The sequence below is a fragment of the Mixophyes fleayi genome, chromosome 2 (genome assembly GCF_038048845.1).
Source record: "Mixophyes fleayi isolate aMixFle1 chromosome 2, aMixFle1.hap1, whole genome shotgun sequence".
NCBI lineage: Eukaryota > Metazoa > Chordata > Amphibia > Anura > Limnodynastidae > Mixophyes > Mixophyes fleayi.
In genome coordinates, this window is record NC_134403.1 from 180,703,855 (window position 1) to 180,728,466 (window position 24,612).

The 24,612-nt window shown below is 38.9% G+C and overlaps 1 protein-coding gene across 1 annotated transcript; it reads right to left on the minus strand.

Annotated features, from left to right (window-relative positions):
• Nucleotides 1–519: 519 nt before the first annotated feature.
• On the minus strand, nt 520–12,533 carry GEMIN4 (gem nuclear organelle associated protein 4). The gene is made up of 3 exons (XM_075195043.1): nt 12,440–12,533; nt 12,139–12,190; nt 520–4,351 (listed from the first exon to the last, which is right to left on the minus strand). The coding sequence occupies exons 2-3, from the start codon at nt 12,146–12,148 to the stop codon at nt 1,143–1,145; spliced, it is 3,219 nt and encodes a 1,072-aa protein (XP_075051144.1). The 5' UTR covers nt 12,149–12,190; nt 12,440–12,533; the 3' UTR covers nt 520–1,142.
• Between the last annotated feature and the right edge of the window lie 12,079 nt (nt 12,534–24,612).

The following is a 24,612-nucleotide window of genomic DNA, read 5'->3' on the forward strand; positions in this document are numbered from 1 at the left end:
TTATGTACTTACTTGCCTCTGTGTTTGTGTACATTCTTCTGTGTTAAAGCCGGAGCGGCTACACAGCCCCCTCCAGCCTTATATACTGTTACCTATGTTGGCTTACATGGGCTTATCCGTTAAATAAAGTTATGGAAAAAAAAACAAACAAACAGTGCATTGCCTGAAATTTTAATGGATTGGATTATTTTCAAGCATGCCTGAAAATCTTGCTCCCAGATTATTGCTATCTTATCTGCTGACCCCACTACCACCTCCCCAATGTGATCCAGTCACTAGGCTCAAAGCAGCAAATAGTATAATCTATCCAATTTCTCATGTGTGGCCAAAAGATTTAACACATCCTGTAGCTCAATCCTCTGAATAAGGGGCATGTTTGGCCTTTAAGTTCCCAATGTGAGCTAAACAAATATAACTTTTCCATAGTATTTGGTATCATCACTTTAATCTAAAATGAAGTAACAAAATACTGCAAATATTTTAACAAATGTCAGTATTTGACTTACATTATAAATTAATACTTTGAGTGACATTAAAAAAAAAAAAAAAAAAAAAAACATCTGCCTAGAATAATGATACCCTCTTACACCAAACCCATGGATCTAGTATTTGTGCACCAGTTTTATACTGAAAAAAAAATTGCAATTCTGCCAATGATTTATTTTGTTAAAATTGAAAAACGTGCCCATGTTACCACCAGGATTCAAAGAGTTGCAAAAAAGGAGAAAAATTGCACTTTTATTTTTTTAAAAATGATTGGCAGATATAGTACAATAATTTGAGCCTTTTTTGTCTCAGGTTTTCATATGTTGTCCATTGCATTTGGATGCTATAATAGCATAAAAGATGTCAATATAAGCAGCTCACAGCAGTGTTGTTGAGTGATGCTTAGTTAAAGAGTTCAGTTTCTAATCCTACTTTGGCGAAAGCAACTGATTTACAAGGCTGGCATGATTATATTCTAACCGTGCATTTGTTTGAAACACAAGTCATAGCTGCTTAACCACAACGGTTTCATTGTTTAAAGTTACTCCACACTATTTGAAACATTGAATGACCTTTCATGGCCAATTCTGGATGACACTTTTCAGAATAATCTATTGTATAGTTTATTATATTTCTATACCATCAAACACTTGTTATTAAAGTTTGTTAATTTTCTGCATCAGTGTAGCTCGATGCTGCTCATTGCTCACACTCTCAGTAATGGACTTCAAGAAATGTCTTTCGTTGGCTTGTCTGAGCAAGCGGTTTTTGGAAGTGTCATTTGCTCTCAGGGTCTCACACAAGGAGAGAATTTCCAGAGACAAGAAGAAAAGAGGTTCACATGTATTTTCTGGCATCATTGCTATAATATGGAGGACATGGCAGAATACCTGACTATAAATAAATAAAACTTCTTGGACATAGTCAGCTTCTCTCTCATCTTTAGGTAGTTGAAAATTGTAGTCTGCCAGCTGCTGCTTTACACCATCCAGTGTATCAGATATACAGCTACTATAAAGTCTGGCAATATGCTTTTGTCCATCAAGAGTAAGCCAGTTAGAACAGCTAGAGCTGCAGAGGAGCTGAAAACATCGGAGCAGGAGGACAGAGAACTGAAGGTTGTAGGCAAAAGGACGGAGGTTAAGGAGAGGCATATACTGCACATATTCCAGAGAGTATGGCACATGAAGAAGTTGTCTTTGCAGAAGACTCCTCACAACCTGAGTGAGAAGCTTGCATTCTGTTGAACTGCACCATGGCAGGACTTGTACCATGGCCACTAAAAAACCCTTGCTAAAGAGATTGACCTCATCAGGGACTTCTGTGTTGACACATAGAAGAGAAAGCATTTGATCCTTTATCTCTCCTGAGATACAACAACATTCCATCCAAGCTAAAAGCCCCGTGCCAGGGCCATACTCTGGAAGGTCAAGTTCTGTCCATTCATGCTCTGAAAGTTTGCAAACATCAAACAAAGAAGCAGGGACTTCATTTTTGAAGTGTTTGCCAAATAACGGCTTTAATCTCAAGCGCACAACCCAATCTAAATGCTCCATTTTTCTATGTAGCCAGAAGAGAGACTTGTTCCAAGTTTCGTTCTCAGTTTCAGCTTCTGGCAAAATAACAGAACATATCTGGGTAAGAATTTCAATGATTAACTCTTTTGATCCTAGTGTAAGGCAATGTGGTTCATCTGAATGCTGCCAGTACCTACTGTAGCTATTGAGGAGCTTACAAAGAGACATAATAAGTGGGAATGGTGAGCATGACAGAACCCAGTGCTTACCTGAAATATCTAGTAGATTCTCTACATTTAGTGCCTCATGAAGAATTTTCAAAGAAAACTCTACATTAACACATTCATCAAGTATATACGGAAGAACAAAGGTCCTTACTACTTCTGCTGGCTGTAGTAGGGAGATTGAAGCACTGCCATCTATAGTTTCAGAAGAATCCATTAGATAAGTCAGCAAGTATAAGAACTGACTCTCTTCCTTATCAGAGGACAGCTTTCCCCAGCAGGTCTCCATCAAGCACTGGGATAATAATGACACTGATGTTTCTGCATTATTAGAATACCTAAAGCTTAAACCAGGAAGTGAAGTCAATATCTTTGCTAAAAAAACATGAGCACCAATGTTTGATACAGCAAAGTGGCATGCTTTGTTTACAACATACTCCGGGTACAAAAGGGCCAATCTGGCCACTCGGGAAACAGCATTGAAATCTGGTACATTTTGCGAGATTTGGTTGAACATCATGTTGAGCTCCTCTTGGAAACCATCTGTAAATGCGACCATACAATGAGAAAGTCCTTTCTTCCCCCATATAGACAAAACTCTGATAAGCACTTCATCCATTTGGGATAAGGACAGTTCACAAAACAGATCTAAAATGACATTTGCAGACTTTTGGATTTGCTTGATATCTATATTGTTCTGCTCACATACAGCTTTAACTACAATTTCCAACAATTTAAATATTAGGTCTGGTTCCCTAAAAAGCTCCTTGTTCTTTTTAAGGCAATTTAACCAGTCATTAGAAAAGGCCCAAGCAATTTCTGAGGCAAACACAGGACATACTTCTTCATAGCGGCTAATTTTAGCCTCAATTATGTTCATAGCAACTGCAGCCATCATGTCCGTGTCAATCATTGTGCACTTTATCTGAACATTGGCTGCTTTGTCCAGAAGGTTGGTTATACAGTCTGCCAATTCTAAAGCATTCCCTCTCTGTTCTTCAGGTAAAGCCTCGGTAGCTTTTAATGCAATCAAGTTTTCATGTAAGGATGCTAGACTTCCATTCATCCTGTAACATTCATAGTCAATCATTTCACTGTTATTCATATAATTGTGCAACTCCTCTCCCCAGTGAAGGAGCAAGTCTTTTAAAATATTTAAACCAAAATGTTGAGCACCTCTCAGTAATCTAAATCTAGAAGCTGTGCTCCCACTTTGTACAATCCTGTCTGCTTCCCTAACCATTTCTGCGAGACTTTGTTGGCGACAAATTTCTTTGGCTCTGGCATTATAAAAACGAAGGACAGCAACTAGCTTCTCCAAATAGAGTCTTATGGGAGGATGGCCAGATTCTTTCTCTAGAAAAGCAGAAGAACATAACATGTCTGCTAAGTTTGCTATGGTGTAGCACTTCAGCTTGCTGTTATCAATGCTCAGTCTAATTTTATGAAGTCCCTCTAAAAATACTGTCAGAATGTTGTCAGCTGGAGGAAAAGCTTGCTCAGGGTCAGGCTTAAATCTCTTAGAGCTCTGGCAAACTTCACCATCAGACTTTGTCAAATACTGACATGCAACAGCTGAAAATATTGTGACAGTTTCATCCTGTCTGTTTTTACTACTTTTCATTATCTCCCACCAGACATCCAAGAAGAAAGTCACATCCTCTAAGGAGGTTTCATCAATAATATGGTTTAACATTAAGGATGCTTCTTCCACCCAAAAATCTGTTGGCAGTGCCAAAAGCAGCTCTGCAAATATATCTGCTGCTTTTGTGGCTTTAAGCAGTTCAAAGAGAACAGTGTGATTTATTTTTGGGATCATGTTATCCACTGGAAAGAACATATCCTCTTTCCATTTCCTCTCAATGTCGGAGTCATCATTCAGGGACAGTTGTGACCGACATGAAAGAATTTTTGCCCAAAATATCGCAATCCCTCTTTTCCTCCATTCGTGGCTTTGTGGTTGGGTTCCTGAGCTAATTTCTTTTAAAGCATCTGTGATTGGTTTTTCAATAAGAGGCCAGTCAGACTTCTTAATTTCCAGCAATGTTTTGTTTAGGGTAAGTTTTTCAGCTAGTAGCAGTGCTCCTTGAAGAACGACTGTTTGTTCACATACGTTCCAACTTCCTGTACAAAAGAAGCATATGCAGTAAATTAACCAATGCAAAATATTTTCCTTGCTATAAATAACATCTTATCGTTTTATGTACTACACAGCTATATGCTATAAATTTATACCCATTATAAACATTGAAAAAATAGACTGCTAAACAGGTTTTTATAAGACAAGCAAATCTACTAGACTTAATGTAAATCAAATATTTCTAGAGTGAAATTATTTTATCACCAGTTATGTGAATCCTATGGAGACACATACAGTTATCATGAAATACCACATTATACAGTGAAGAAAACATTATGCATTTGTTTACAGGATACATAAGTTGTTGGTAAAAGTAATATATTTCACATGTGGCGCTTGGAACAAATAGTACATTATCATGGAAGTGGTAGTTTGCAAAGGCACAAGTAACAAACTATGTTGCCTCAAGCCACAGCTATGACACACACACCATTAAATGTCTCTCAAAAAATCCACCTGCAATTAAACTTCCATTTCTCCAGCTACACCCTCTCACTTCTGCCCTGGCCAATCTAATCCCTCTTCTCCTCAGTAATATCACCACCGTCTCATTTCTACCTTTGACTCCCTGGAGGAGCCAACTCCATGTACTCTAGCAACAAAGTTTGGCACCAATGACATTGTGTAATTTTGTGTCTACAATAATTGGCAATCAGATATGACATTCCAAACTAACAACTTATCCTTAGTTCTATAACCAAAGATATAATCACCTCACTCTACTGAGCGCTCATTCCACTACTCTAATCACAACCTTGGCCAAAATATTCTAATGTTCCCTGACTTACATTTTTCTACTTCCATCTCCATTCAAGCTACTTGAGTACATTGTATACAACATATTTTCATTGCAGTAAATTAATAAACACTCTTTAATCTGTTTTTCTGCAAGTTGCTAATGACAAGTCAAATGACAATTATTTTCATCATTCTGGATCTCTGGGCCACCTTTGTTACTGTTAACAACCATCTGCTCCTGCAGAACACTTCCTTCTGTCTGCATTTCATACCTGTTAAACAGTTAACAGTGTTTTATTCAATGGATCCTTCTGTATGGCTCCTCTATATTTGTGTACGCCGTTGGCTCAAACCCGTTTTAGTACCTAGTCTACCAATAATCCCTTGTACTTCTCTCTAATTTTATTTGTTCATGGTGGTCTTAAAGTAACCTACTACAGACAGAAATTGATCTGTCGGGTCCCCCATTCTATGAGCAATCCAAACTCCATTCCTCATATTTACTTTTGAAACTGCACTCTTCCCTATCCACATGTTCAAGCAATTTCTAAAACTGCCACAGGCCAATCATCTTACTACATTACGAGCAACTGGATCACAGTGGGCTCATTTGTGAAGTCAACAGATGAACCCTCCCCCCTCACACAAACAAAAATCATTGCACAATAGGATTTACAGGCATGCAGGAAACCAATACAAGCTATTTCAAATTTCTTCTTGAGCTTATTTTAAAGCTCAGTGTCTAATGCTGGTGATTTGTTTGCATGCATGGCCAATACAAATACACGTGATATAATAAGGAATATCAGATATATATATCTGCTAGATATCGCTAGATGCGTATAGCTCCAAGGCATGCTCAGAACAGGTCAATATTGATCAGCTCATTTTCCGATATACCCATAGAATCAGCCAGCAGTTACCTGCTATCTGCCTGTGTGTGATCATTTGTGATACGGCCACTCAGGCCTGAGTGCTAAATGTACTGCCCAATCTGGAAAAGGACCCAATAGTTTGGTCCCTGGGCTAAATAAACTGGCCACAGATGAGTCAGCACTACTAAATGACAAACCAAGGAGACAATGAAATAGCACCTAAGATTGCTGACTAGGACATTAGTATATATACACATTATATATGGGCAGCACGGTGGCTTAGTAGTTATCAGTTCCACAGCACTGGGGTCATGAGTTTGATTCATTATCTGTGTGGAGTTTGTATATTATCCCTGTGTTTCCATGGGTCTCTTCTGGGTGCTCCGATTTCCTCCCACAGTCCAACATACTGGCAGGCTAATTGGCTGCTATTAAATTCACCTTAGTCTCTTTTTGTATGTGTATGTTAGGGAATTTGGACTGTAAGTTTCAATGGGGCAGGGACTGATGCAGCGAGTTCTCTGTACAGCGCTGCGGAATTAGTGGCGCTATATAAATAGCTGAAGATGATGATTACTATATTAATAATTATATATTTTAATTAAAAGGAATAGTTTGGCACTCACAGGACTTGTTATAAACAAAAACTGATTTATTAGGAAAATAAATAAATAAACATTTCTGTCCTCAAAACGTTGAGTTGTTGTAATAAAAATATTTTTGTATTTCACAAATCCTGAATGCCAGACTGTCTCTATTTGTTTTCTACACTAAAGAACCCAGGGAAGTTTTACTAATTTTAGTTGGGAATGCTGAAATAGTATGAAATGAATGTTCATTGAGAGGATCTTGATACAAAGACATAATAGACAACAACATGAAACAGAAGGGAAAGATGGCCCAGCCCAAAATGAGCTTACAATCAGGGAGAATGTTTTTTTCTACTCCACAAAGCCCTGACAGTCTAGTTCTGGCATCTTAAGCTTTCACAGTTATATAAAAGGTTTGAGTAACTCCCAGCATTTTACGTCTTCACAAATATCCAAGATTAGGATCAAAACATCAACCACTTTGCATCCATAACAATAATTAGCTATGAAGCTCAAATTTGGTGAGCATATATTCTTTATTGTACACTGGATGCTCAGGATGTTCCAGAGTGTTTGATAGCGCAGGTTGGGTACCTTTTAACAATGAGGGAAACCCAGCCAATGGATACCGCTACACAAATACACCAAAGGTGTATTCCCCGCCAGACTGCTAATACAGACATCTTGAAACACAGACCTGAAACACTTCTGACGAATGAAGATCCCAGCAGGTAGCAATGATGTCACTTTGAAAGTCCCCACTATGATTCCTGCTGTTAACCAGGTAATTTAAGGAGGCACCGACTGTACAATGTTCTTTACAAAGCCTAGTACATTGGATATGTACGAGCTTATTAAATCTCCATTACCACCTGTAGCTATTCTCCATCCACAGATCTCCAGGGGCTGCTCCATGCAGCCATTTTTCCCAAGACTTTGTTTTATATCTAACAGCTCCAGCAGAAAACCCGAGTAATGTAACACTGCATGTGGAGAAAGTCTGTCAACAAGAGAACTGTTCCCATCATGGAGATTGCAGCTTCTGGATTGTCCTGCCAATCCCGCCCCTCTGCTGCAGTTTTAAGACTGCAGAAAATTGAGGTTGAGTTATGGTTCCATGGCACATTTTAGTCAAACTATCATATTAAGAAGAAGAAAATACCTAGAGGTTTATGTTGACCTATTTTTTGCAACCAGTAATTAATAAATCCTCTTTGGATTTCATCATTCTGGATATGGAATATGTGGGATAAGAATTGAAAAGATACTCGAGACGAGATAAATAGATTAAAGCCTTCCTTGCTGGCCAATATATGTGATGGCTGGCTTGACAATCTACATAACCAAATTGATAAATATAGAAATGATTTACACTTAATGGCAGTAAGCTTGAATCTGAATTCTGTTTATAAAAAATATAGAGTATACAGGCGACTTACCAGGAGCAATTCACCAGCACCTATGTGTAGAACTCTTTAATCTTGATATTCTGAAACTACAAACTCACATAATTCTAACTCCGAAGTCTCTTCATCTGATGAAAAACTTATTGACATATACTACATGGCCAAAAGTATGTGGACACCCAAAAATCACATCTATAAGGCAGAATTATAGGGCGCAGGATTTGACAGAAAATATCTGCTGATTTTTTTCTTGTAGCTCATTGAGCTGCAAGCAAAAATCAGCAGAGAAATTACCATAGTAAAGGTAATAATGCGCAGCTATGTTATTCTAAAGAACAACGCGGCTAATTGAATCTGCCCCCATGTGTTCTAGTGGTACATCTAGTTTCAAAGCTATAGGCATTCAAATGGAATTGCTCCCCTTTTACTGCTATAAACAACCTTGACTCTTCTGGGAAGGCTTTACACTAGTTTGAACACTAGTTTGGAACACGGCTCCAGGGATTAGCAACCATTCAGCCACAAGAGCATTAGTGAGATCGGGCACTGATGTTGGGCGATAAGGTCTAGTTTGCAGATGGCGATCCAATTGCTCCCAAAGGTGTTCAATGGGGTTGAGGTCAGGGCTCTGTGCAGGACAATAAAGTTCTTCCACTCTGGAAACCATGTTTTGTGTAAGAGGACATTGCCGTGCTGAAACATGAGAGGGCATTCACTAACCTGTTGCCACAAAGTTGGAAGCACACAATTATTTACAATGTTATTGTATACTACTGTAGCATTAAAATTTCCCTTAACTGGAACTAAGGGGCCCAGGCTAAACAATGAAAGACAGCTGCAAACCATTATTCCTGCTTCACCAAACTTTACAGTTGGCACCATGCATTAGAGTAGGAAGCGTTCTTCTGACGTTCACCAAGACCAGATTCAGCAGTCAGATGGTGACTTGTATTACGTTACTGCAGAGAACGCTTTTCCACTGCTCCAGAGTCTAATAGCTTTACACTATTCCAGTCAACGTTTGGCATTACACATGGTGATCTGAGGCATGTGCGAAAAACACTTCTTGTGCTGATGTTGTCCAGAGGCAGTTTGGAATTCAGTAGTCAGTGTTGCAACCGAGAAAAGATGATTTCTATGCACTTCAGCAGTCCCATTCCATGAGCTTGTGTGGCCTACCGCTTCACAGCTTGGCTGTTGTTGCTCAAAAATGTTTCAACTTCACAATAACAGGACTTACAATTGAAAGGGGCAGCTCGAGCAGTGCAGAAATTTGATGAACGGACATGTTGAAAAGGTAGCATGCTATGACTATGTCACGTTGAAAGTCACTGAGCTCTTCAATACAACCAATTCTATTGCTGATGTTTGAATATTGCATGGCAGCATGCTTTATTTTATGCACTCGCTAGCAATAGGTGTGGCTGAAAAGGCCAAAAACACTAATTAGAATGGGTGTCCACATACTTTTGGCCATGTAGTGTATTTACACTCTATATAAATTACTTTACATGGGGAGAAATAAGACCAAACGTGAATGTATGGCGAATCACAGGTTATCTTTTAGAGATACATTGTCACCTGGATCTACTCATAAACCAGTAACATGTCATTCCAATTGCTACCTAACATGCATCTTGGTTGAAAGCATATTGATGTCTAGAAGAGGTGGTGGAAGAAAACTCATTCTGCTTAAATATGCAGCATATTGGAGTCACAGGCTGAATGCAATGTGTCCAAGATTATTAAAGGATTCAAACCATGTTGGAATTTTTCTACACTAAGCCAAAGAATGGCTGTGTTTTACTCAAGCTATGAGCAGTACCCTGTTTAATGCCTCCATATTATCTATGTAGCCATGTATGTTGCAGTTAATACTTCACACTATTATAGTATTTTTGTTCATGTGCTACAATAATTGGTTATACGCTGAAAAATAGATGTTTGCTAAACTTATTTTCATTAAACACTGATCAACATATATGGCCCTTACTTGCCGACTTGTTTAATTATCTTAACGTGATTTAAGATCCTCTAAGGAAGGGTGTGTATATACTGAGGGTATTAGGTCAACTTTTGTGCTGAACGATTACTTCAGCTATAAAATGTGTTATACACTGCTCTATATATGTTATATATCTGTTTTTAATCTAAATTTTGATATTTGGATATATATGTATCATGTCATATTATAAACAGTCAGTGGTCTCAATGTTAGTGAATGCTTTTTCTTGATTCTTTATATTTTAGTTTAAGCATCAGTGATGGCCAACAGGAGGCCCTATGGTTGAATGCAGCCCTCCAAGGCCTTCATATTTGGCCCTCAGCTCCTTATTGCTTTATCATGAGATTTGTTTATAATTACAAAAAGTGTAACTTTCTTTTAATAAATATATTTTTGAGTCTTAACTTATTACCGAGGTTAATGTGCAACCCTTTTAAAAGTTAGCCCATGCAGCCCCTAAAGTATATCAGGCTGCCTTTCACTTTTATAAAGCATAGCTTGTGGGTTTCCTCTGGGTGCTCTGGTTTCCAACCACCCTCTAAAAACATTCTAGTAGGTTAATTGGTGACTTTTAAATTGATCTTGGTCTCTCTTGGTGTGTGTGGGTTATAGAATTTAGACTCTAAGCTCCAATGGGGCAGGGACTGATATGAGCAAGTTCTCGGTACACCACTGTGGAATTAGTGGCACTATATAAATAGCTCATAATGTTGACTATAATCTTAATTTTTTGGGTTGTTTTTTAACTGTGCTGTTTGTTTTAGTTTTGCCTTTACTCATGTTGTAGAATTTCCATCACGTATATAATATTGACAGTCGCTGTGAATGATATACCTTTTCTCCACTTTTTCATAATTGTGAAGTCGACACTTCATTTGTGTTTGCATATCATGACTGATTAATAGGTTTGTTTACATCAAATGGAAGTGCATGTCCTGCTGCTGATGCTGACACTTGGAATACACATACAGGTTAACCCTGGTGCTTGCAAATAGTTAGGTTCACTAATTTAATATTTGCTCTGTGCCATTAAATCTTTTGAAGAGGATTTGTCACTCATAATAGTGTGCCAAGCAGCACTCTATCCCTCCTCGCCCCCTGCTCAGCGTTTCTCACTGGTGTAAACTGCTTACAGCAGGTGGATGGCAGTAGGTGCAATCAGGGATGCCGAGAGGGGAACGGGGGTATGGATTGCCGTGGCCCGGGCCCATACTGAAGACTAGCAAGTTGTTGTTTTTTTCCCTATTAGGCAGAGGCTAGATCCCAATCACTATGACATCAGCAGGTCATGTGACTGCTGCAGTCATATGACAAACAGTGCATGCGTGACTAATGCTGGGCAGAGAGGGGGCTGTGTGTGTGTTATAAAGCATGTGGGCAGAGGGGGCTCACCTCAGAGGCACGTCCCCAATGACACACAGCCACACTTCCAATGGTATGGCCACATGGGTTTCTCTTCTAGTCGACTATAGGGGGCCCCATGAATTTGCTGGACCGGGGCCCAAAATTTCTCTTGGCAGCCCTGGGTGCAATTAAAATATTGCTTATTTACCCTGCTAATCACTCAAGCCATGGAAATTCTCCAGGACAAATTAGGGGGAGAGGTTTGCTTATTTTTTTTGCTACAGTCTATTCAAAGTAGAAAATTGTCTATTACAATTATCAGGCTCCTATGATAAAATGTATCCTACTTTTTTAATAAGTAAAACCAAATGCAAAATATATGTATATTTATATAAGTCTTACAGGGCACATGTATGTATCTGAACGCATGAAAAAAAGTACCTATTTTTATGCTATAACTTAATTCTGCTCACCCGCAGCCATTCTAAATTGGTTAATTGAAATGTACAGAAGACTACTCAGAGGAGTCAAAAATTCAATAGGAATTAATAAACATTTAACCCCTACCAGGAGAAAATGATTTCCATGCATCAGAGATTAGTAAATCACCCATATGTGGAAAAAAATCTAAGGCTATTTTGCAGCAAGCTGCAATAGGATAATGGGACTGGACAGTAACTCCCACACTCAGTAAGGGTAGAAATTTTCCCTGCACTAACATTGCCACCACTCCAAAACCAACTGAGACAACGGACAGAGAGGATGTCTGAGACTATCCATGCATAACAAAGCATAAACAATTAAGAAACTTACCAAATTCCATTGTTCTACTCCTAAGTCGTTAAAACATGATTCTACTATTAACCTGCAACAGACAAAAATATTACATTTACATTAATCTCTGTATTAAATTACTTTCGGCATACATTATGGCAATGTAGTCATATGGGTAACTAAATGTAAGTAATGCAACGCTTTTTTTTAATAAAAACTTCAATCACAAGGATTTTATTTTTTTATTCCAGTCACCGTGTTTGTATTGTCTTACCGATAATAGTCTTAATATGATATATGTATACATTAACTATATCACCCTTTATAAAGCTAGAATTACCTCTGGTTCGTTGATACCTACACACACTTACAGCATGTGCAAGTATTCCAGTCAGAACCCTCTGCACATAGGATGGTGGCTAGATCTCGTTCAGATGTCACTGTGACATCACCGGGTCATGTGACTGCAGCTGTCACGTGATACACAGTGCAGGAGCTGCTGCTGCAAATTTTCCTATGCCTGTGTAGCTGGAAGTCACTGGTGGAGAAAAAGGTAAGAAGGGGTAACATGATGGGGAGTTAGCAGGCGGACGTACTAAAGGGAATGCCATTTGACTATAATGAAAGCAAACTAAACATTTATGTATATTTTATAAAATGTTCCACTTTTTAATTATATCTTCCACACACTTATTGCTAAGAACCTTGGTCATGTTTTACATGTGGAATGACATGGAATGACAGCTGTTTCATACGCCATGTCAATGCAGAAGTATCAGTAAAAACTTGCATTTCTCCCATAAAAACACCCCTATTGTCCCACACACTAATCCTTTTGCATATGCGCTGTCCAACACCTGTACCCCACTACACAAGTGTCATAATGTGGAATGACAGACGATTACTATGGTATGACAGCTGTTTTATACACCATGTCAGTGCAGAAATGTCAGTAAAAACCTGCATTTTTCCCATTAAACACCCCTTTTTGACCCAGATCCCCTAATCCAACACACACTAAACCCTTTGCATATGCGTTCCCCTACACCTGTACCCCACTACTCAAGTGTGATAATGTGGAATGACGGATAAATACTATGGAATGACAACTGCTTTATACGTCTTCTGAATGACACAGGAATATATTGGAGACAATAGTCAATATCATAAAAGGAATAAAATACACGGAAGTGCAGGTACTCACACAATTCTGGAATAAGTTTCATTGTTTAAGAAGCTTTTTAGTTGGCAGTAAATCATAAATAGTCAATATCCAGTTGAAACGTCATTGCCGTTGGCCATCCAGAGAATGGTTAGATCCAAACGAAACTGGATATTGACCATTTATGGTTTTCTGCCAACTAGAAAGCTTCTAAAACAATGGACCTTATTCCAGAATTGTGTGAGTACCTGCACTTCCGTGTATTTCCGTGTATCCTTTTACGATATTGACTATTGTCTCCAATATATTCCTGTGTTATTCAGACAGCGTATAAAACAGCTATCATTCCATAGTATTCATCCGTCATTCCACATTATCACACTTGTGTAGTGGATTATAGGTGTGTGGGAGCGGATATGCAAAGGGATTAGTGTGTGGGAGTAGGGGATCTGGGAGAAATAGGGGTGTTTTTATGGGAGAAATGCAAGTTTTTACTGATATTACTGCATTGACATGGTGTATAAAACAGCTGTCATTCCATTGTACTCTTCCGTCATTCCACATTGTCACACTTGTGTAGTTGGGTACAGGTGTGTGTGAGCGCATATGCAAAGGGATTAGTGTGTGGGATAATGGGATGTTGGAGACATAGGGGTCTTTTTCATGAGAGAACTGCAGTTTTTTTTTACATTTCTGCACTTACATGGCATATAAAACTGCTGTCATTCCATGTCATTCTACATGTAAAACATGACCAAGTACCTTAGCTATAAGTGTGTGTAAGATATAATTAAGAAGTATAAGATTTTTTAAAATATGCATACAATTTTAATTTTCTATCATAGTAGTCAATTGGCATTTCTTTTAGCAGACTGAAGCTGTCATTCCTTTTAGTATGTCCCGGTAGTGGGTATGTGTAAAGCTGCTTGGCACTGGGTGAATGTGTGTGTAAAGCATGTGGACAGAGGGTGAATGTGTGTGTAAAGCATGTGGACAGAGGGTGCATGTGTGTGTAAAGCATGTGGACAGAGGGTGCATGTGTGTGTAAAGCATGTGGACAGAGGGTGCATGTGTGTGTAAAGCATGTGGACAGAGGGTGCATGTGTGTGTAAAGCATGTGGACAGAGGGTGCATGTGTGTGTAAAGCATGTGGACAGAGGGTGCATGTGTGTGTAAGGCATGTGGACAGAGGGTGCATGTGTGTGTAAAGCATGTGGACAGAGGGTGCATGTGTGTGTAAAGCATGTGGACAGAGGGTGCATGTGTCTGTAAAGCATGTGGACAGAGGGTGTATGTGTGTGTAAAGCATGTGGACAGAGGGTGCATGTGTGAGTGACATGTGGACGGAGGGTGCCGCCTTGCCCTTTTTTGTATTTTCAGGTTACCTCCGCTTTTAGGACTACAACCCTTCTTGAATGCTGCCCCTGGAACTCTTCAACAGAATGTGTGTCTGTCAAGTTTCGTCACTAACTGAAAACTCACAAGTTTAAGGAGGAGTTCAAATATTACTTCCTTCTCCCAGAGCCGGGCTCCAGAGGGTAAAAAGACATGTTCTGGAGCAGACTGTTATGGGTTTTCTTCTTTAAAGCGTCCGTTCATCAAGCAATTTTAGCGAAAGTTTGAGGACGTACCAAACATAATAATACTGACAGTTTAGAAATGAATTATCTATTCATGAACTTCGTGTTATCTTACCTGATAATGCCTGATAAATTCAATGCGAAGAGTGATAGTTATGTTGACACTGACAAGGATCAATAAGTGGAGTATATTACCTTACATTGTAAATGGACAGTTTCAGACATTTCTGTTTGCTGTTTCATACTACAGACAGCTGAAGTTTGCAATATATAATATTTGAACATTTTGTAACAAGTACATAATTTAATATGCAATGTAAACAAAACATACTTAAATCAAAATCAGCTTTTTGTATATATGAGGGGTGAGGATTGTTAAAAAAAATGTTTCTTTTTCCCCCATTAAAATTACTATACCTTTATTTTTATTTTGACTGCTATGCTTTTACCAAAACATCTCCATCTTTAGTATATCAAATGCATACTTTATCTGTAATTTTATGCTAAACAAGGTAGAGGCAGTAGAGGATCCTGGAAGGGTGACTGATGCAGGCTGGCAGGGGGGATCAGCTCACTCATTGTCTTACACTACAAATGATTAATCTATTTAATTTGAATAATCTATTTATCATGTCTTAAGCCCCTCTGTGGGGTTTTATTGAAAACAGTTCACAGTGTACAGTGACTTACACACGTTGGGCTGTTGACCACAACATGGACAGATACAGTGCTTTTTATGTAACACATTTTAGTTTAAAGCCACCAGACCTGGAAGAGAAGTCTCGAGTCAACCTCACCCCTTCCCCATGTAGATTAGGTTTTCGTTACATGTCTGTCTGATGTTGCCTATAGCAACCAATTAGATTCTAGCTGTCATTTTGTAGAATGCACTAAATAAATGAAAGCTAGGATCTGATTGGTTGCTATAGGCAACATCTCCACTTTTCCAAACCCGCAGTTTAGTAAATCTAGCTCCTACACTCTTTCCTCTTCTGTCCTAAAAGCATAATTTGCCAATATAGTATGAGAAGCATGTGCCACATTAGGATTGTCTTATTGAATGCCTACATTTTTTTAAGCCTGACATTACTTGTTCACAGCTGTTAGGATGAAAAATGCACTGTAACTGAATGGAATGAAAGTTCTCATTTGGAAAAAGTAAGTGCGTCTAGCACCACATCTAATGCAAGAAGGGTCCATGCATAAGAAACCTCCATTTTGCATTCACCTTGCAGAGTAATAGGGAGTGTGAAAAACATGTTGCGTGTAATGGTATTTTATTATTAAATATGGTAAAATTTAAAATGATCTTTAACCTTTCCGCTCTAAGCATTTTTTTTTATATATTTATTGGCAATTTTGTTAACCTTCAGTACTTACTTGATTTAGAATTTGTGGTGTGTATATATAAACACACTGGTTTTACTTGTGTAAGTTGGTCACAAAGTAACATTTATTAGTAATCATGCAGACAGTAGTATGGCACTATGTTTCAGGTACATCTGATCAAAAAAACTTTTGCTTCTAGCACCATATCTCCGATACTGCTATAAAATAGTTTTATGTTACCTATCTGTTTAGTTTTTTTTATCTTTTTTAAAGCACTTTATGCAAATTTGTTTCAATTTGTCTTCCTATTAAAGAATGCAGGACGGCTTTCTTTTTTTGCTTGTGTGCGTGAGAAAGATTGTCTTATTATAATGATGCAAAATTACCTTGCCGTTTTTATTTCTATACAAAAAGTGTATAATATATAAACTTAAATTTGTATATATTGAACAGTAAAGTTACGTTTATTACAATTGTCGTCCTTGTATTTTTTGCATTTCATTTATTTAAATCTTTTGCATGTAGATGGTTTTATCATGGTTTAATTTACATCAGAATTGCAGGATGCTGGGTTTGAAATTAGTCCTTTGTTATCACTGCATGGCGATCACATGCAAACATCTGCTTTGCAACCTGCTCATACTACTCTGATAGCTGGGCATTGATGGGACGCCCTCAAGATAAAATTACCCACAGTGTGCCACCCAGAACTATATGTGGAGTAACAAATTACAATAATAATGACTGTCCATATCAGAAAGCTATAGTGAATTATTATCACGAATGGTATCTGAATACCTTGATACGAGGCATCACAGTCCTATTATGTTAATGTGATTTAAAGCTGTTACTAAATATATTGTATGTTCCATTACAACAGAAATTTTCATTAAGGAACTTTATCCTATGAACTTTGTCTCAATAAATCTTGCACTGCAATGGGATATAATGTCTCAAAATAAGATAATCTTGCAAATCTTAAGAATTAAGATCACAAAAAGGGATGTAAGTGATATATGTTTTATTGTTTTACTGTGATTTGGGAATCCTCAGAATCATTCCTCTTGTCTACCTTACTTATATTGATCACCATCCTGCGCTCTTGTTATTATAACTGCTACACCTACTCCCAGTGCCCTTCTTCACTAAGCTCCAGTGGGATTAAGGATGAGATAGCCTAGCAGATGGATGGGAGACAATGACTGAGGAGTCACCAGACCCATTGTCGTTAATAATGCCACATACGCAAAATATACAACCTGGTTATATCAACAGGTCACTGTCCGAAAAACTTTTTAACTAAAAATGTTAATTAAAACTAAAATCTGTACATTAAGTTCTGTTAATAAATATTCATAAAAACATAACCTAAACATCCACTGTATAGCATACACCATTAAGTTTCAAGCCTTTTAAAGTAAATTGACATACATCAGACACAGAGAATTCTGAGTAACAGAATACAAATTGGCATGTACATACTGGCATCTAAAATTCTCTGCTAGAGTGGAAACAAGTTCTGGGAATAGAGTAGAGATGCTCAGGCTCGGTTCCCCAAGAACCGAACACACCTGAACTTAGCAGATCCAAGCACCAAGCCGGCTTGGTACTTTCGCGAGCCATCGAAATTGAAAACGAGGCAAAACGTCATTGTTTCGTCTTCGGATCTCACAAGTTTTGGATTCTATAAGTACCGCCTTATGTTCAAGTGCATAGTGGTTTTAAGTCAGGGAAACAAAAATGTAAATAAAAAGCTTGTACACTTTTAAAGAAAAAAACGCCTCTCTATTAAAGGTGAAAGTTTACTGTAGAAAAACATAAAATTGCCAACATGCCATTCTACCCAAAATATTACCAAGCATACCAGCATCAGCTAGCTCCCTTCTCTCAGCTAGATCTCAGCACCTGCAATCTATACTGTCATCATATTCACCCTCATCAGTGTGTACATCATCCTCAAACAATACTAATTCATCCCCGCTGAAATCCACCATCACAGAAGTCCAAGTACTTTGATGTAATTGCCGGTAATGGACTTCCTCATGAAATTTGTAGTTCATTTTACGGAAGAGCTGTCACGATTTTATGGCAAATCTTTCAGACCAGACCAAATGTCAAAATGTTGTGCAGACTCATCTGCGTCACCACTGGGTGTCTTGGGAAAGCTAAGTTTTTTCCTAGCAGCCAATGCCAGAGAAACTGAAGGAGACGTCATTGTGTCATGTACCACTTGAGCTGTCACCTTGCTGACCAGGAGCTCATTGCATCTCTTGAGATCTGGGTCCGTTGGAAAGAAAGAGAAGACAGCTCTTAAACCTAGGAGCAAGCACAGTTGCCAAAATGTAATGATCTGATTTCAAGATGTTGATTACTTTTGGATCCTGGCGAAGCGAAGAATGTACTTAATCTACAAGTCCAACATAATTAGCAGAATTGTTTTGTTTCATTTCCTCCTTCAATTTCTCTTGCTGCTTTTTAAAAAGTCTAATTAGGGGAATCACTTGACTCAAGCTAGCAACAGTGTCTCCAATCTCTACACAGGGGACTCTTTTGAGTGGTTTCAGCACCTTGCACAACACGGAAAGTATTCTCCACTGCGCTGGACTAAAGTCCCCCTAAATTCTATTCTTCTTGCAGCTGCTGCATTCTAAATGCTGTTGCAGAATGCCGATAATGACCCTAAATATTTCGGGACACAGACAGCATCTCTTGCATGTCATTGTCATTTTTTTAAAAGTTCTGTACCACCAAGTTTATTGTGTGAGCAAAACAGACAATGTGATGGAATTCCCCCTGCTGTAATGCTCTAATAATATTGGTGGCGTTATCAGAAATCACATATCCTCAGGAGAGTCCAAGCAGGATAAGCCATGTTGCAATGACATCCCTTAGTTTTTTAAACAGGTTGTCAGGGGTATTACCTCTGACCTGCGCCTTGTCTCGTCTCTGATAACCACCTCTCATTTCCCACCTTCAAGACTTCTCCCGTGGTACTCTCCACTTATGGAAATCCCTACCACGCTCAATCAGACTTTCCCACAGCCTACAAATCTTTAGATGCTCTTTAAAAACCCATCTCTTTTTTAGAGGTGACCTTATCCTCGATAATACTATGCACACTAAACGCACCCTCACAACTATCCCAATCTCCACTCTGAGCCACACTTGCTCGTCTTGTTTCAGCTGTGCCCTCTTCCCTTTAGAATGTAAGCTCTCTAATGAGGAGGGTTATCCTCCATACCCTTTGTTTTCATGTCTCCATTCATTTTGTCTGCCTTGTCTGTTCTTGTTTTACGTATGTCCTGTTTTATTTATTTCCTTGTCTTCCCTACTGTACTGCGCACTGTGGTGCTTTACAAATCTATAATAATAATAATATGCCTCTTAGTGAAGCAGATGATATACAGAGTAGCCTGCATCTGAAAAATGTGACATTTTTGGGTACATGCTGCTGCTGTCCCTGCTGGTGAAGGCGATTCACCAACCCAGTGGGCTGTCGCAATCACATAATCTTTAGTTTGCCCAGTTCCACTTGTCCACATATCTGTGATTAAATGTACAGTGGGTAGAATGGCATTTTGTAGCACAATAAGTACATTTTTACGAACCTTCTGGTAGAGGTGAGGAATAGCTTTTCTAGTAAAATGGTGTCGTGATGGAATTTGGTAACGGACAGAAGACCTCAAGTAACTGTCTAAATCCAGCTGCATTAATAGTGGATATTGGACGCAGATCTAATACTAGCATAGTCGCCGTGGCGTCTGTGATCAGCTTTGCGACCGAGTGACAGCTTTCATACTTGCTTCCTTTTGCAAAGGATTTTTTAACAGTCAATTGTTGTAAACTACTAGTAGTCTTCTTCTTGGTCTGCTTCTGGGTTGAAGATCCACACCCAGCAGCAGAAGCAGCAGCAGTGGGCCTAACGCTTAAGGATTCTTCTGAGGAGTCCTGGATAGGGGAGGACTCCTCTGAAAGTGTATGAAAATAATATTGTGACTTGTGAGGTGGTCAAAATTCACTGCAAATGACTTGAAATTAGTGTTTTTCAGGTTAATAATAATGTAGGGAGGGGAAAGAGCAAAATTATGTGATTTTAGCAACAAATAAAAAAGGGATTTTAGAAAAAAATAGGGATCTAAATTCATAACACGCAAGGGCGGTTTTGCTAAAACACAAAGTTAATCCAGATCCAAAACCAAAACCAGAACACGGGGGTCAGTACACATCTCTAGAATAGAGGGGGGTAAGATTGTTATATATGCCTACTGCATGTTGATGTGTATTAAGGTCCTAGCACAGAATAAAACTTGTAAATAACTTCTCCTGACTTGATATCTACACATTTTCCTTTACTTTAAGATAACTTTTCAATTTCTTGCTGTCACTTTCAACAATCTTGAATCATTAATGAATAACCAGAAGAGAAATATATTTATCTATCAAAATTATTTATTTTATGGCAACTTGAAACCATATTCAAGACACACTGCACATATTATACTATCCATTTCATTTTATTTTATACTGATACTACCATTATTCCAAACAACCTCAGTAAATGTTAGGCTGTCTGGTCAGATAACGAACCTGCAGAACTGATAGGCGGAGGTCTTCACCTATAGCAGCCGCCTTTCCCCTGGAGCTAGACGCTCTCACAGGTACTCAGATGCCCCCAGGACTTAACTCCAATGTAGTGTAGATTCGTTATACTACCTGCAGCACAGGCCCGGAGACAGGAAAGATGGTGATGGAAGGTCAGACGAAAGCCAAGGTCTGAGGTCCCTTGCAGGGTAGAACAGTCAGAAAACACGCCAAAGGTCAAGGTCACGAGCAGAACAGCAGAATCCAAGGTACAGGCCAAAATGTCAGGGTCACAGGCAATCAGGCATGGTCCAGTAAACAGGAAGAAGGTCACAACAGAAATCCAGCAGAGTATCCAGAGCAGGTCAGCACAAGTTCAAAACTAAGGCAGATAGGTTAAGCCCTCCCTGCCTTAAATAGTGGCATTGACCAATCAGGGCTTTGTCCTGTAACAGAGAACAGGAGTAAGTAAGACCCTAATTAATTAATTAAAACAGCCCCCAGGCTGTACTAGTTGCAACGCATGCGCCCGGCTGCTCTGTACTGCAGGGGCGCGCTGTTAGGCTATTCGGCGTCTGACCGTTGCCAAGGCAACGGTCGGGGACGCAAAACCGGAAGTGACGCCCCGGTCGTCATGGAGACGACCGGGACGTAGGAACAGAGAGTAGAAGAGTCGCGGCTGTCCCCGTGGCCGCAGCGGCTCCTAACAGTAATATAACACTTTTTTATGTGTGAGCTGGCTAAATCCCATTACACAAAATGACCTCAGCACTCTGCTGTACAAATGATAATTTAAGAAGAGAATCTATTAAGTTACCTTCAAGCTGGCTAAATCTCCTTTATTCACTATCCGGCCAAAACGGAGAAAAGGTATTTTTAGAGAAGAGGATCTAGCTGCTCACACAGGTCCTGATTCATCAAAGCACGTATTCTGAGCGCAACCCGCGTTCAGTATCATATGTATGCATGTATTTAGGCATCACATACTCCCAAATATCTCAAGATACGTGTGATTGTGAAATCACATTTAGGACTACTGCAGGATGCGTCCAATACGTAATAAATTTGCAAAAGAACGCACAGGAAAAAAAATCTAATGTGTTTTTTTTTTTTAAATAAAATAATAAACAAAAATCCATTAAATACATTTATTAGGATGATCTTAATGTCTACATTCAGAAAATACATTCTTACAGTTGATCCTGATTGCAACCACATGTTTTTGCATACATACGAGAGACTGTCAACACTACTGATCAGGATTTAGACTATCCCTTTAGCTGGAGCAAGAGATACACCAGAAAAACAAGTAACTTTCAGACAATCAGAGCTTGATTCAGCCTGTGGCTGATGTTTGATAACAGACTCATATGCATGCTATAACGTGTTTGCAATCAGGAGAAACTGTAAAAATTTATTTTATGTTCAGTAGACATTAAGAATATTGTAATAAATTGAAAAAAACATTTAAAAAAAAAATACATTTTTTTTTTATTGTTTGATCATCAATGACTTTATTCTTAACAATTGCCAATAGTTATATATTTTTTTTCTGTGTGTTCTTAGGTGAATTTAGATTCCACATAGGTATTGGAAGTATCCTGCAGTGTCTTGTGTAGTAGAGCACAGCAGTCCTACACCTGAATTCAGCAACACATGTTGACATCTGTGCCTTGATGAATTCGGGAATGCAAAGTCCAAAATATGTGCATTTAATACCAAATGCGTGCCTTGATGAATTAGCCCCCCCGTGTGTGCTATTTTCCATGCAACAAATGTATCAGGTACCTTAGCTGAAAGGCATATAGAGACATAACTATAAACTGGCTAAATCTCATACCTCAAAGTGATCTGAGTAAAATAATACAATATAAGTATAAAAGGTAATTCTGGAAGTAAGGAAATAGACATTTTAGTGCAAGATGGCAAAATCTAATCACTAAAAATTGCTTCAGCACTCGGGTGTCTTCGAAAAAACACTTTATATTTTGCATATTATAAATTTTAGGTCTTTTTCATCACAGTTGGCATTTCTAATAATGTAAAAAAATTAGATTATTGACTTCTAAGAAAATATTGTATTATATATATGTGTTTTCATTTGAGTGTATTGATGAAAAGGTGACCGTTTCGGTAGTCTCAAACAGCAGAATAGCATAGTGGCTAACTACTTGATGTAATGGGACAGTCCCAGGTTTTTAAAGCTATATCCATATTTCTCAGTATTGTATGGTAGATGCAATTCCAATTATATTTTCTTACTATCTATGCTGGATAAGTTGCTATTTTTAAAGGGGGCATTTAAATGAAAAATGTACATTGTCAACCCCTTTCTGGCCTGAGGTGAAATCCCTATGATTCAAATTTCCATCCCCTTTGAACCTAAATTCTTCCTCCTACCCCTCGGATTCCCTTCGGCCACTAAACATCAAAATAAATTAGCCCACCACATTATTTCGGCTGCCTCTTGCCAAATTATCACCAACTGGAAGAACGTCGCTTCCCCCATTATCTCCTCAGTGATCACCAGCATTTGGCAGGTCCACCGAATGGTATACATGACCAGCATTATGCGCAACTCCTCCAAAAAGGTTTGGGAGCCCTGGATGTCCTACTTCCAGTACCGCACCCCCTTCACCTTGCCCACACACTCCTTTCCTTTCCCCCCCTCCCTACTCTCCTCCCTCTACCCCACTGCTCTCAGGGTGGTTTCTGACATACCACCCTTCTTCCTTCTTCTTTCTTACACTTCTTCACTCTTCTCCTTTCTCTTTCACATCCTCTCTCTTCTCCCTTTTCAGGACTTCCATTCAACTTTTTTTCCACTTTCACACCAATACTTAATTCTCTGAAAACTCCCGGTCTTACCTTTCTCACGATTAAATTGAGTCTGAATACTCTCCTCTCCATTACACGGAGATATCTTTTTACTTTGCAGTTTGCTTTATTTACAAATGTATTCTAATCCTGTTTTATATTTTTGACCGTTAATAAACATTTGTTTAAAAAAAAGAAAAGAAAAAATGTACATTGTCATTGAGTTCACTTAACTTGACCTGGCGGGAATTGCATTGCTCTAAGGACTGCCAAACAAAAATATGTGTAATGTATTTCAATGCACTAGAACAGCCTTAAGTTTCCAAGGTTAGGGAGGGTCCTGCTCATGAGAAAGCTTACCATATAAGGATTAGCTAACTACAAAACGGAGTACAACCAACTCAAACCAAATTGAACTCAGTTGAACAATCATGTAGCATTGTATGGGTACAGACATCTACTTGTGGTATGTTAACCTATTCTTTTCAAAATAGTAATATATTGAGCACAATGAAGCATGGATGCAACTTGTTGACCTTGGGTACTGTAACAGTGTCACGGGCACTAGGAGTCTTTACCCAGGGATCACCAGGTGATGGACTTACCAGAGCAGTATAGGTGGTAATATGGTACTCTGGTAGCGGGGTGATCACGGAACAGGAGACAGCAGATGGTAGAGAATGCTCGTGGAAAGTCTATGACTAGCAGCACTGGTAATATATATGTAATAGTACACGAGGAACTGAATGGACAAAGGAAACGTGAGGGTAGTCAGTGGTCTGCGGTAGCAAGTTGTACCACTGATATAGTGAGGAGGAATGTCCAGAAGCAACGAGGAGGTGATGAGAGTCAGCGGTCTGCATTTAGCAAGTTGTACCGCTGTCTAGGTGAGGGAACGGAATCCAGGTGGAGGTATCCGGGAAGTCAGTGGTCTGCGTTAGCAAGTTGTACCACTGCTATATGGAAGGATACTGGAACAGGAATCAGTGGTCTGCCTCTAGCAAGTTGTACCACTGAAATATATATGTGAGGAGGAGCACGGGG